The sequence below is a fragment of the Lutra lutra genome, chromosome 4 (genome assembly GCF_902655055.1).
Source record: "Lutra lutra chromosome 4, mLutLut1.2, whole genome shotgun sequence".
NCBI lineage: Eukaryota > Metazoa > Chordata > Mammalia > Carnivora > Mustelidae > Lutra > Lutra lutra.
The window spans coordinates 89,475,085-89,489,825 of record NC_062281.1 but is presented as its reverse complement, the minus strand read 5'-3'; the positions used below and the strand labels follow the sequence as shown (position 1 = coordinate 89,489,825).

General features: G+C 48.1%; 1 protein-coding gene across 2 annotated transcripts; it reads right to left on the bottom strand.

The window, feature by feature from the left end:
* Positions 1-2,612: 2,612 nt before the first annotated feature.
* S100A10 (S100 calcium binding protein A10) lies at positions 2,613-13,421 on the bottom strand. 2 transcript variants are annotated; one of them, XM_047726115.1, is made up of 3 exons: positions 13,274-13,421; positions 5,943-6,095; positions 2,613-3,011 (listed from the first exon to the last, which is right to left on the bottom strand). In XM_047726115.1, the coding sequence occupies exons 2-3, from the start codon at positions 6,072-6,074 to the stop codon at positions 2,850-2,852; spliced, it is 294 nt and encodes a 97-aa protein (XP_047582071.1). In that variant the 5' UTR covers positions 6,075-6,095; positions 13,274-13,421; the 3' UTR covers positions 2,613-2,849. The 2 variants fall into 2 exon arrangements, with proteins under 2 accessions (XP_047582071.1, XP_047582072.1); XM_047726116.1 differs by having other exon boundaries at positions 5,943-6,098; positions 13,274-13,419.
* Positions 13,422-14,741: the final 1,320 nt, after the last annotated feature.

Below are 14,741 nucleotides of genomic sequence, written 5' to 3'. Positions count from 1 at the left end.
CAGAACTGGGTGTGGAGGGGGCGGGATCTGCTTTTACAACTCAGCCCTGTAGCAGAATGAGTGGAATTTTCCAGAAGATCTTCTTGATAGCTGTTGGCATAATCACAGCTTTGCCCTCTGGGAGCCATTAGGCAGAGACTCTAGAAGCCTAGACGGCCATTTTGGTAGGTCAGATTGTGGGATCCATTGTTTATGTTGGCATGGAGAGTCATGTAGGGTTTTGAACCATAAATACCATTTTTATTTTTATTGTACTAGCTCAAAAATACCATTTTTATTTTATTGTACTAGCTCAAAACTCTATGTTTCGAGCAATGGGGTTAACATAAGGAAAGTGTGCTATTCTCCCCTTCCCCTACCAGCTCCAACATGCACACACACCCAGAGGCTTCCCTGGCAGCGGGGACTATTCTGAACGCCAGAGTCTGGGGTCATCTTCTAGGAATAACACATTTCTTTAGAATTTTGGGGGATCTACATACCCACTGTGAACATGAATATAATATTCCTCTGCTCTAACCCCAGAATCTTTCCTGGGCTAGTTCTCTTTCTGTTTTCAGGTAAAGAGGTTTAGAGTGTGAAAGTTTGCTGAGGATTTGGGGACATCTGAGCCCACAGTAACACCCTTGTGTTACAATTTCACTTGCCCATTTGTCAATTGAACACCAATTTTGTAATACTCAACAAATACATTTGTCCCAGGAGGCAGGTGGTGTAAACTGAGGGGGTACTATTGGGCTGATACACATTCCTGTAGACCTAGATTTTGCTGGCTTGTGAAGGGTCAGTTTCTTCTCCATTCCCTGTAGCTGTCAGAGGTTATCTCTTAGAGCCTTCTTTCCTTAGAGCCATGGTGTCTTTAACTTACAGGCTGGAAGAATTCCCTTAGAATTAAGAATCATCACTGTGGTTGGGGTGCCTGGGTGCCTCAGTCGGTGCAGTGTCTGCCTTTGGCTCAGGTGATGATCCCTGGGTCCTGGGTGGGGAGCCAGCTTTTCCCTCTGCCCCGCCTCCCTGCTCATGCACATGCACTCTCTCTCTCTTTAAAAAAATCAATAAAATCTTTTTTTTAATACTGAGATTTTTCTTTTTTTTAAGATTTTATTTATTTATTTGACAGAGAGAGATCACAAGTAGGCAGAGAGGCAGGCAGAGAGAGAGAGAGAGAGAGAGAGAGAGAGGAGGAAGCAGGCTCCCTGCTGAGCAGAGAGCCCAATACGGGACTCGATCCCAGGACCCTGAGATCATGACCTGAGCCAAAGGCAGAGGCTTAACCCACTGAGCCACCCAGGCACCCCCCCCCCCTTTTTTTTAAGAATCATCACTGTTGCAGACACGGTGGATGGGTCAACTCCTAATGTGCAGAGGTTGGAACATGTGAAACTCTTACTTCCCAGGCTCCCTGGAAGTTAGGGCTCTGATGGGATTGCAGTTCTGCTCATTAGATATACTTCCTTGAGTCTCAGGTGGGAGCCAAGTCCTGTATGGACAGGAGGCAGCAAAACGGGTATCTGGGCGGCATGGTTCTGGAGCTGCCCGCTGTAGCAAGGGCTTCCCAGTCCAGGCCCCTTAGTGACCCAGTTCTGTGACACGACATTCCTGGGCTCAGTTTCTACAGCTAGCCAACCCTCCCTCTATTTAATATCTTGTAATAAATCCCTCTTTGTAAACCTGATCTAATCCCGTCGCTGCCAAGCTGTGAGTTATCTTACCTTGCTCATTTCTCGGTTGAGACAAAATAAAATGGTAGAATTGTGTCTTTGATTTAATTACAGATTTCCTTTTCCCAAAGCTAGTTTTGGACTACCCTGTTCTCTTTTGCATATTTTTCCTTGTGAGGATGGATGACCTTATACTGAGCTTTTCCCCAGAATTTTGTTGAAGTGTCCAGTCGTTAGAACAAATGTTTCCACCTTCACCAACCTATTTAACAGGAACAATTTCATATACCAATTCATAAATCGTCTCTCCATAAAAACAGGGCATTGTTATCAGTAAGCATATAGCACACAATGCACATATGCCGGAGCCTGCAGTAGACAGACAGGGCTGGGAGAAACATTTGGCTGCTTTTTAAGACATTGGTACCAGCACTTCATTTTCAACGGAAAAGACTACCCCATTCTGTAAGTTGTGCTGGCCTGTTTCCTGCCATCACAATCTAATCAGGACACATCTCGTGACAACTCAACGTATGTTAGTGTGTTGTTGTTACTGAAGCATCACACCAGACTCTGTTTTTTGATCGGTTGTCTTATAGGCCTATTTTTACCCAAGACTGCTGAAACTCCACAATGAAAATTGGACTCTGACATCTCAGACATTCAAAGTGCTGGTTGGAAAGGCTCTGACTTAACTAGACAAGACAGTGCTCAGCAATGATAAAATTAGGATATATTCTGGAAGTGCCTTCTCTTAATCCTTGAAGTTTTGGTCCTTCAGCTAGACACAGCTCCAAGGGCAGATCAGTCAGAGAAGTCAGACCCCAGGCTGAACTGAGACAGCTTTCCCACTTTGCCCGCTCTGCAGTAAGCAGGCTGCCAAGGACACGCAGGCTCTTCAGGAATGAAGCAGGGACTAAGCATTTCTGAAGAAGGAACAACCATTCCATCTCAAGTGAGGAACTAAAAAAGGAATTTGTTTATTGAGGGCAAGAGGATGCAAACAATATAAAAATCAAAAGACTTTTCTTTCTCTGCTTCTCAAATGGGGGTGGGATTTTATTTGTACATTTTCTGAGGGTCCCCAACTGCCAATGGAATCCTTTATACAAGGGGAAGCTGTGGGACAGATTCCTTAAAGACCCTTCGGGAGAACTCTCATTGGGCAGGAGTGGTGCTCAATATCGCCTATTTCTTTCCCTTCTGCTTCATGTGTACTACAAAATAGTCATTGCATGCAATGGTGAGCCCTGCGATTAGCGAGAAGAAGCTCTGGAAGCCCACTTTGCCATCTCGGCACTGGTCGAGGTCCTTCATTATTTTGTCCACGGCCAGAGGGTCTTTCTGATTCTGAAAAAAAGAACAAAGGCAAGAAATATTGGTCGGTGGTTACTGTGCCAAGCTTCTCTGATTTGCTCTGCTGACAACCATTAATTAATATAATCTTCCAATGATCTGAACTCTTGTTTTAGGTTGTAAGTGATTTTTGGAGGTCACCTAAATGTATTTTTCTGCCTTGAGGGAGCATTTCAGTAAATTCATATTCAATTCATAAGCTAGGAAAGAAGGTTTCATGGTATCTTTTCATAGAACTATAGAGATATTAGGAATTGCCTATTTCTAGGAAGAGGAGATTCATGTCAGAGAAGCTAGACCAGGCCTCCTAATTCTCAGTCCACTGCATATACCGCTGTGAACTTGGCATGACCTTCTGATCTGCTCTCCTTCTAGCTCAGCCAATTCCACAATTTTCAAGATCACAGGATTCTGCCTGAGAACCACCCTAAAGTTCCCATTTTTTTTTGCAGCGTGTCAGCCTACATTCTCTTCACAATTTTTTTTTTTTAAAGATTTCATTTATTTATTTGACAGAGAGAGACACAGTGAGATAGGGAACACAAGTAGGGGGAGTGGGAGAGGGAGAAGCAGGCTTCCCTCCAAGCAGGGAGCCGGACGCGGGTCTCGACCCCAGGACCCTGGGATCATGACTTGAGCTGAAGGCAGATGCTTAACAACTGACCCATCCAGGTGCCCCAGCCTACATCCTCTTAACAAGTGTTTGTTTCTGACAGTGTGGTCAAATCCTTGAAAAAGGAAGCTCCTTAAGAAAAGATCTCGTAAGATAATTTAGGCAGTAAGTTTCAGATCTCTCCTTTTCCTCGTGAGGATGGTGAAGATGGTTAGACGTGGTAGTGTGGCTGCTCCTCCAGGGGCCAGACCATCAACCAGTGAGGGAAATGAGGCCCTCTGGAGGTGTAAAGGTGTTCAGGGGAAGTCTCTGCAATTCCACGGATTATGCATATGAGTGAGGAAACTCATGCGCAGTGTCTCAGGAGTGGTGGATGTTTCCACACTGCACCCAGAAACCCCTTATGCTAAAGCAGCAACATTTCCCACTTGAGGACTGTAAACTCCACCCTAAGCTGTCACCTACGACTCACTCTGTGTGGCTGCCTCTGCTTCTGGTGGGTTTCAGTTAATTCTGGCCTCACCCCTAGCTTCCTGGCTGCGGTCAGGAGTGAAATTTGGATGACACAGACGTCAACTTTAGAAACAAAATGCTCCGTCAGTGCAGCAAGTGTGGGTGTGTCCGGAATTAGGACTTGTGCCTGGAATAAATGGCACGGCCACATTCTGTACTCTGGAGTCTATACGCCCTTTACGTTTCTTATGCCACCAAGCCTTCAGGTGGAGAGTCTGGGTCTCACATGATGTTCATCCTCACTTCTCATTTTATGCAACAGCGCAATTAACAAGGGGTTAGTACGCGGAGAATGCCTTTGTGTGATGGGCAGGCTTCTTACAAGGAACACATGCCCCTGCATTTTATGCTTGCCTGGGAGGATTCCCGAGAGCGGAAGTGTGGAGGTGATTGTGTCCAGCCCTCTCATGTATGGGGCCAGAACTGAGGCCCGAAAGCCAATGCCACCTGGCTAGTGTGAGGACAAAGCCAGATCTAATTCATTGTCTGGGGCTGTGAGAGCAGAGCAGCGGCATATTCTGCAGTCTTCTGGGCTAGCATCGTGGCCCGTGTGGCTGTGAGCCCGCTGTCAGGCTCTGGGTATCCACTTACTTAACTGGCGTGGAAAACGTGAATCAGAGCGTACTGTAAAACCCCATGTTTACGGGTTCAGGAGGCAGGGGCTCAACTCATGTGCTCACCACCAGGCTGACAACAAGACGCAGGACTCAGCACTTTACCATCAGCTCCCTTCACCTGTTAGAGGCTGATGCAGTTTTCTACCCCAAGCACAGTAACGATCCTTTCCTCTTTTTTTTTTTTTTTTTTTAGATTCTACTTATTTATTTGACAGAGAGAGAGGGGGAGAGAGAGAGCACAAGCAGGGGGAGTGGCAGGCAGAGGTAGAGGGAGAAGCAGGCTGCCGCTGAGTAGAGAGCACAACATGCGGCTCAACATGGAGCTCGATCCCAGGACCCTGGGATCATGACCTGAGCCAAAGGCAGCCGCTTAACTGACGGAGCCACCCAGGCGCCCCAGTAACGATCCTATCAAATGACCACAGGAGTGGCAGGGAGAAAGGGGCTTGCATTTCATGCTAGTACTTTGTCAAGCAATGTTTCCCCTTCGGTTAAACATCACAGCCACGTCTTGAGGGGCTACGATGTAAAAGGACAACTATGCCTTGTGGCCTAATGTCCTGAGTGAGGTGTCTGAGCTGATGGCACAGTCCTCTCCTAGTCCTGATGGGCCCCTCTGTCTGTGGGACTCAAGCTGTGTTCTCAGAGCATTTTCAGTGCAGAAAGCAGAGATTTCTGAGTCACACTTGGCTCTCATTCAGCAGATGCTTGACACCATTCCTTTCTAGATTAGAACAGGACACTTATTTTTAAAAAGCCTTTATCTGAAGGGATCTAAGAAGAGACATGAATTGCTCAGAGTGGATGTGACCAGAATGTGGGATCTCCAATGCCAGGTTTATGACGTGAGGTGGCCACTTCCTGCTCGATGCCTCTCTGGTGAGAGACCTTTTTTCTCTGTCTCTGTCTCAATGGACATCTTGTGGTTCTGTGTGTGCAGCCTTATTTCACCTTCATACTGTAAGCTCCTTGAGGGTAGGGAGTGTGTCTTCTCTACCTTCTGCTTCCCCCATGACATCTTACAAACCGTAGGCACTCAATAATGTTTAATAAGCAAAGGAACAAAGACACTTTTCTACTAGGGGCCTCCGCAGGGAAGGGATAGAAAGTGGAAGGAACAGCAACCAGGACTAGAAGTCCTGGTGTTCATGCCTGGTTCTTTCTGGGCCTTTCAGGACTTACTTCCAAAAATCCAGGGAACTCCTTTTCCATGAGTACTCGCAGGTCCTCCTTTGTTAAGTAGCCTTTATCACCAGCAAACTTGTGAAACGTGAACATCATGGTTTCCATGGCATGTTCCATTTGAGACGGCATTTTGGTGAGGTCTGTTGAAACCTTCTAAAAGATGTAAAGAAAGAGTTTACATGAGCTTTTAAGACACATGTATTGCCAGTCTTCTGTGGGTAACTGGAAGGAAAATGATTAGGTCATCCATGTGACCCTTTCTGGCTCTAACGTTCAATGAATCTAAGGCCCCATTCACCTCAGGTGTTGGGCCTCCTGCTGATGGAAATGGGCCCCTCAGGTATTGGTGCTCTAAATGAGGAATTTGTCTAGTTGCCCACTAATTCTGATTCAGTTTAAGTCTAGGTTTAGAAATCTGCTAAAAAGGCACCTGGGTGGCACAGGTGGCTGAGTGTCCGACTCTTGGTTTTGGCTCAGGTTGTGATCTCAGGGTCATGAGATCAAGCCCTGCTCAGTGTGGAGTCTTCATTATATTTAATTTAAAGATTTTATTTATTTATTTGAGAGAGAGAAAGAGGGAGAAAGAGCACAAGCTGGGGGAGCAGCAGAGGGAGAGGGAGATGCAGACTCCCCACTGAGCAGGGAGCTCAATGCAGGATTCGATCCCAGTATGTTGGGATCATGACCTGAGCCAAAGGCAGATGCTTAACCGAATGAACCACCCAGGTGCCCCTTTGCAGAGTCTTCTTGACATTCTCTCTCCCTCTCCCTCTGCAGTGTGCCTCCCCCCACCCCCAACGCCATGCATGTGCTCTCTCTCTCTGTCTTAAAAAAAAAAAAAGAAAAGAAAAATACAAATCTGATTACAAATAAATTTTGTTTCCTGGGCGTGTATTCTTTACTAAAGGTCTGAACTTGTTATTGATTGCAACACATTGCTTGCATCTCTGGTAGTAAAATGTAGGTTTTCAAAGCTACTCAAAGCTCATTGTCTAGTTTCTTTTTTTTTTTTTTTTTAAGATTTTATTTATTTATTTGACAGAGAGAGATCACAAGTAGGCAGAGAGGCAGGCAGAGAGAGAGAGGAAGGGAAGCAGGCTTCCTGCTGAGCAGAGAGCCCGATGCGGGGCTCGATCCCAGGACCCTGAGATCATGACCTGAGCCGAAGGCAGAGGCTTTAACCCACTGAGCCACCCAGGCGCCCCTCATTGTCTAGTTTCTTGAAAAGGAACAAGTAACAGTATATCCCCAACTCCTTTGGGGACCTAGTTTTTGGCAGGAAGCACAGAAGAACCACTCTGATTCTGGGGCACAGTGGGAGAGCAAAACCTTTCCATTGGAAAGTGTTTAAAAGAAGGGAAAGGAAACATGTCAGATCATTCTGTTCAGGTACAATGATCTGGGGGCATATGCCACATCAAGACCTGGTGCCTGGTGCTTAATACAAACTCAGTGGATTTTGGCTTCATTGGAAGGAATGTTTTGTCAGAACAGAGTAGTTTTGGCCAACATCACTTAAGATCACACTAGTGGACAGAAACAGGTGAACCTGAATGAAGACTGCAGCATACCACTCCAAAAACAAACAATAACAACAAAACAAAAAGCCCCCAAAGGGGAGCCTGGGTGGCTCAGTTGGTTAAGCAGTTAAGTGTCTGCCTTCAGCTCAGGTCATGATCCCGGGGTCCTAGGACTGAGCCCCACATTGGACTCCCGGCTGAGCAGGGAGTCTGCTTCTCCCTCTCCCTCTGTGGCTTCCCCTGCCGCCACTCACTTGTGCTCTCTCTCTCATTCTATCAAATACGTAAAATCTTAAAGAAAAATAAGTAAGCCCCCCAAAACCCCACAGCACAAGAACAGGTTTTGTGCACAGATTGATGGAGAGGCTGGCACCTTTCCTGGTTGGAGTGCCCAAAGAAACCAGAAACGTGATTTTGATCTGGTTCCTGCTGCTGACAGATCTGTGTTCAACACAGATTTCTAAATGCTATCTTTTACAGAGGAGAAGGCAGAGCTAGTTGGTGACCATAGGGACTAAGCAATTATACTTCTTTTTTTTTTTTTTCAAAGATTTTATTCATCCACTTGACAGACAGAGATCACAAGTAGGCAGAGAGGCAGGCAGAGAGAGAGAGGGAAGCAGGCTCCCCGCTGAGCAGAGAGTCCGATGTAGGACTCGATCCCAGGACCCTGAGATCATGACCTGAGCCGAAGGCAGCGGCTCAACCCACTGAGCCACCCAGGCGTCCCAGCAATTATACTTCTGAATTGTAAGTTCTACCCCTTTAATCCCCAGAAAAGTGCAGGAACCAGCATGCTAAAGAATGTGCTACTCTACAGAATGCTACACGCCAGACTCTGGCGTGATTCATCCAAAAGGCAGTTCTCTTGGAAAGATCAGCAAATTAATGCTCCAAGGTCCACTGTGAGATGAATTCCAGGGGAACCACACCCTTTTCCTCCTTTCGTACACAGCCCCAGTGGTTGTCAATGGCAACCCACAGCACTTAGATGGAGTTGCCCTTGCCTGGATTGTTCTGGAAGTTGAGCAATTTAAGAGAACTGAGCTGAATGAGTCAGGGGAGGGAAGATGTGGGATTCCACCCCAGGTCTGAAATAACTCAGGAAAGGAGTCAGTGACCAGAGGTATTAAAAAAAAAAACCCTCTGTGTCTAAGCTCAGAGAAGCAGGGTTCTTCATAACCGATTCCCAAAGGTGCCAAAATTGGTACTGGTCACCAGACACCCAACTCACCTTCTGCACAGAGCAGAGGGAAGGTGCACTGCATAGCCAGAGAAGAAAGGGGACATGGCATAGTAAGGACCCCTATAATGGGAGAACAGGCTAATTTTAGGAACTTCTAAGGATTATAAGTTGTAAGCAGGAAATCTTGGCGACCCTTGAATATCTTCTTTGAGAGAGTGAGGCCAGTCTAACTCAAGTGAACGCTCAGGTCTCAGATAACTCCAGTCCCACTCCTACTTGTCCACATTCATTAGGAAGCTTTCTTCTCTGAAGCCACGTGTCCCCCATCTTCCCCTCCCCATTGCTGTTTTATTTAACAAATGGGCAGTAAGAACAGCAGCCAGCCGACTCCCTATTTGTCAGGTAGACCTTTGAAATAAGAACGCAGAACAGTGACTAGCCAGGAATCTGAGTTCATGGAGGTGAACGGCTTTGATAAGCAGAGGAGATGCCCACAGTCTCATGAGGAACCAGTGCCCAGAGAGTAATGAGCAGGGCTACGAGCAAATTATTGTTTTGAAGGAGGAGCCAGAGCATTGGTTTTCAAGTAAGATGAAGGAAAAGGGGCAAAAGTTGTGATTAGAACTGTTCTCTTAGCTAGTGGATGAGTCACGGAGCTCTTCTTCCCCAATGCAGCTGCTGCCCCACTGAGTCAGTAGCTCTCCTGTCTTGGGTGGGGCAGGCTGCAGGGCTGACCATTGGTACTAGAGGAGCAAGTTCAGGGACCTGAATCTGGTGCTTCCATCTCCCCAATCACACAACACACTCCGTTCCATTTTCACTGGGGCTAAGAGGGGGCAGCATCCTGCGTACCCAGGACAACCTAGCTTTGCACCTGAAACACTCAATCCATTTAATCTTTCACCTGTCTATCTCCCTCTCAGATTTAAGACCCTCCAGGGGAAGAACTGTGAATTATTCTGTTCTATGAATTGCAAGATAAGCGTTTGCAAAATGAATGAATGAATCAATCAGACAAGCCCCTTGGCAGGACCTGAAGTGCAGGTGTGACCACCCGGGTTTGCACTGAAACCCTTGTAGTTCAGAGCTCGGCAGAAGGATGTGAAGTTGGAGCGAAGTGGGGAAGCGGCCCTCGGGGCTGCCTGTGAATGGGAATAGTAGGGTACAGACAAAAGCACATTCCGTGAGCGCAGGGAAAAAAAAAATGTGTCCTGCTGAACAGGTCTGGCCAGACCCTGAACATGACTTCTCTTTCTCTTCTCACTCCTGCTGTTTTCTTGTGTTTTGGTTCACACTGTGCACTCCACAGGCTGTAACTACCTCATCGTTCTTGCATTTTTTTATTGAGTCATTTTATTCTGATGTCTGTGTGTCCTCCCTACCTGTTTGCCTGGGTAAGAGTTCTTTATGATGGGGGCTCAGAACTCTAGTTTTTCTCTGTGCAGTTCTCTCTACAGAAAAGAACCCTGGACTCCACAAATTTAGTCACAGTGGTGGGAATTACATTTTCCATTTCTGGTCCTCCTACACTGAGCACCTGCTGCGCACGTCCCTGACATTAGGCTGGTGTGCACATTCACACATACACACACACACACACACACAGACACACACACGCACTTTCTCTCTCTCTCTCTCTCTCTGGTGCTTGCCTTTGGGGAGTTCACCAGCTAATGGCATACTGTCTAAAAATATATTCTGAATTCTAGCTAATTGTGTTTCTGATTCTTTCCCCACTAGATTGTGGGTTCCTTAAGCAGCCTGCCCTCCCACAGCCTGCTCAATGGAGTGGTAAGAATGAGTGACAATAATGTACATTTCGGTTCTCCTGGGAGTAGCAGGGAGCAGGAGGCCTCCTTAGAAAAGTGTCTATTCCTGAGTGATCCCAAATGTGTGCTCTGGACCCATGCCCAGATCCAGACCGTAATTTCAAAAAGGACACTTCTAAAGAGCAAGAGGGCTGATTTACTTTGCTCTTCTGTGTCTTGTCCATACCCTAGTTTTCTTACAGCCCACCCAGAAAATAATTGGCAGGGTGTGTGTCAAAACAAACATCTGTTATTTAAAAATGTGTTTGAGGTTTCCTTCCTTCTGCTTTGGAGATTTTGAAAAGAAAAGAAAAGAAAGATTTTCCTTTCTTTTTTTTTTTTTTAAATTGAACACAGAAGGTATTTTTGAATTTGATCCCTAAAAAGAATTCAGAAAAAATGAGTTGAGGCAACGGATCTGGATCCAGGCTCTCTCTCCTGCCTCTCCTCAAACATGAAACTTGCTTATCAAAAACGTGGGCAGTGAAGAAAAAGCTCCAGATGCAAGAAGAACTCAGAAGCCCTCTCTACCCCAGTGGAGCATGTTCACTTTTCCTGGAAGATCTGTCAGACATCAGCCTGAACTGGCAAAGGGTAGCCATTGTGACAGTGCTGTTAAAACCATTGGTGGGTTGAATGGTAGTTATTTAGTGAAGGGGTAGGAAGCGCTGAAAATTGTTAAAAAATAAGCAAATTCATTCTTTTTGTTTTTGATATGAGATTCCTAAATTGTTGAGTCTTCAGGAAAATGAAAAGCTTAAGAAAGATGCTAAGCCTTCATTCCAGCTTTCCCAGCACTCAGAGTGCTAACTTACACATCAAAACCCTGAAAAGATTCCATTGTTTCCCTCAACTTTGAACTAGTGGGCTTTATCCAAGGGCATACCAAGTGGGCAGTGCTCTAAAAAAGCCACATTTTTGGAACTCTCATTGGAAAGCAAGGAGGCACCCAGTCTTAGCTCCACCAGGCCCAAGGGCTGACTTCACTGGGGCGGCTGCTTGAGATACTGGTCAAAGGCCAGACTCGGGAGGAAAAGGGCCCATTCTATACTGTTTGCAAAAAAAAGCCAGGGCAGAGCATCATCTAAAAATCAGCATACTTTATGGCCAGGATATCCTCAAGAAAACGTGAAGAACTGAAATAAGAAACTTCAAATGGGTCAAGGACCACGATGAAGAAAGTAGCTTCTGGCTGTCAAGGAAGGCATATATGCCATCCGGGAGAGACAAGAAATAGAAAAAGGTTAGGAATCTGTGGGGGCCGGGCTGATGAAGAAATTTCCCATGAGTTATATGAACTCATTTCTGCCCCAGCCTCTGGTATTATCTTTTGCAATCTGCTGGAACATGTTGGAGGCAAAGATCACTGTCTGGGTGTTTCCATGAGCCTGGTCTCCCCTGAAGTGCAGGATATAAAGAGCCACTGCAGCAGTCTGAAACTCAAGCTGCAGAGCTGGGGGGTGGAAACCTACAGCCGCTGCTAAAAACATCTTAACGGGAAGAGCTACCTCACAAGTAAAGCAGGGGCAGCCTGCCAGCAGGCATGCCGGCCAATCACCCAACAGGGGTGCGTCTCACCTTGGCCTTGCCAATCCAGTTGCTGCCCTCACCCACAGTTCAGTCCAGAAACCTCTCCTTCAGATAGCTGGCCAGTCCTGGTGTGACTCACTTCCTCTTGGAAAATGCCCTCTGAGATGGCACAGTTCCCCTTCTTCGGGAAGTCTTCTGTCCGAACCATCTGCACAGGACTATCTGGAACCACTGGGGCCACACCCACATGGTCTCACAGCTGAGTCACGGGCCTGCTCTAGGAGAATCTGGGAGCCCTTTGTGCTCACCAGGCCCTGCATGATGCTCCCAGCTCCCCTTGAGAGAGAAGGGGAGGTGGACTTGATGTCTTTCAGGGTCTGGCCTAGGGCTCTGCTCTGCCTAGCTTGTAGATGCTCGGCTTTCCTTAGCTTTCCTCACCAGCCCCAACCACCCACCTTGGCTGAGTCTCGGTTTCAATTAGGTAGTCTAAATGGACAGTTAGCAGTATCCAGGGCTGGAGGAAGCCGCATTCCTTTGGCTAAGCTCAAGTTGTGACCCGGTACCAAGGGCAAGTCTATCTCTGCTCATGCACCGGGCCAGATTAATCTGGGCTGGAAGGTCTTTCATCAAGGCCGCTCTTCCCTTCTTTATAGTTCCACTTGTTTAATGAGGATTGCAAGAAGGGAATCCTTTCAGTAGGGAAATCCCTTCCTATATTCTCCTCTCAGCCACCGCCAGCTAGCCAAGCTTTGTTACGAAAACAAATAGACCTACACACAAACAACAGGAAGCCCAACCTGCAGCATCTGGGCGAGGGAACTGAGCAGTGCCCTTTAGGAAGCTGCCAACCTGTCCAGCTCGGTCCGTGTATCTCAGAGGAGGAGGCCACACACATCTGGCCAGAGGTCAGCCTGCAGCTGGAGCCCACAGAGAAACATGTCAGCCAGGAAGGGGGGAGAAGCGGGATTTCGGATAACTCGGGAGACTGGTGGAAAAGTAGGAAAAGTGGCAGTAAGGAGCAACGGAAAGGGAGGAGAGGGCAGAGACCCCCGGGCGCCCACGCCGCGGACCGGGAATAAAGGACGAGCGCCCCTCCTCCAGTCCGTGAGGATCCGGGCAGGGGCGCTGCCCGCTTCGCCGGGGTGTGGCCCAGGGCGCTGAGAAGTGGAAAGCTAGCAGCCGCCGGCGCCCGGAACACCGCGCGAGGCCCGACAGCTGACGGGGGGCTTCCCCAGGCGCCAGGTCCGGGCTGGGGGCGGGCGGGGAGCGGCGGGAGGAACTCACCTTGGCCCGAGGCGCAGCAGGGACGATTGGCTGGCTGGGACGCGCGGCCAGTGAGCGGTACGCGGCGCTCTGGGAGCCTTAGTAAGGGGCGGGGGTTGGAAGGGGAGAAGGAGGCAGGAGGAGCCTGGGCCGGTGTCCCGGGCGCGCTCACCCCACCCCTTCACCTCACCCTCCTCTTCCTGTTACCCCCCCACCCCTACCCGGCGCAGGCACACGCCCTCCCCGCGGTGCCGCAGCGTCCCGGACTCCGCCCGCTCTCACCTCGCCTGAGAGCATTCTTGTGAACGTCTCTTTCTACTCCAGGGCTCTCGGATAGTTCAGGGCATCCCCACCCTGGGCCGTGCCCTTCCTCTCGGGTTTGGTTTTAGAGTGAGCGCGCGAGGAAATCAAAGAATCCAGCCGTTCTTCGGGTGGGGTGCGCTGGCCCAGAACCACATGTAGGCGGCTCTTCGGTAACCTACAGGTCTAGGAATTAGTTTCTAGATGGTTCCGCAGGGAGGGAGGGAGGGACACGTGGAGCCCAAACGACAGCCAAGGCGTTGTATTCGCAGATTAGGCCCAGGACTGCAGTCCGGAGGGTCTCCTTGGCCTGTGCCGGTGTCAGCCCACATCTGGCAGAGAAGCCGGTTCCCTGCTTGGCGCCTGCCCTGCAGAGTGGGGGATGGAGGGTGCTGTTGGCTTGTCGGCTCCCACACAGGCCCCTTGTTGGACAAGGGATTGACCCCTCAGTGTGTATGGCTTCACGTGGTGTATAGTTGAGCTTCATTTGTAGGTGACATCGTTAGGACCAAGGTTTCTAAGCCTCCTTTTTGTCCTGTAATCGGCCTGTTGGTTCTCGGAGCCCTTTAAGAAGTTTCTGGAAGAAGTTTAGAGAAAACCTAAGGGTTTCTAGTGGATGCACAGTGTTTCCCTCCTCCCCCCCATTTCTTTTAACTGCTGTTTAGGGTTAAATGCAAACTACTAGCAGCTGTTGGTGGAAAAGGGCCCAGTCCCAAGTCCTGGGTTTTCCTTTGTTCCCAGGGGAGGTCCTGGGAGGAGTGGAGTGAGTGATCCTAAAGGAATGAACAGACTCGGGGAATCCTCCAAGTGCTACCATGTGACTAATCTTGGCTCTTGCTAGGAAAACCCAATTTGAATTTCAATTCTCACTCACACTGGGTTCCTGCAACCCTGGTGGTGACTGTTCAGGGGGGAGTTCTTCAGAATTTTGCCATATACTGTCTTTTTCCCAGGCCCCAAGTTTAGTCAAGAATGGAGAAACACACACACACACATTTCTAAGCTGGGGATTTGCAGGAAGGGAGGGGGACTTAAAAAAAAAATTGAACCCAAATTCTCAAATTTGGTCCCTAAAGTAAATTCAGAAAAAGGCAATGGATCTGGATCCAGGCTCTCTCTCCTATTTCTCCCCAACATAAACTTGTTCACCAAAGAAGTGGGTGGCAAAGAAAAAGCTCCAGATGCACGA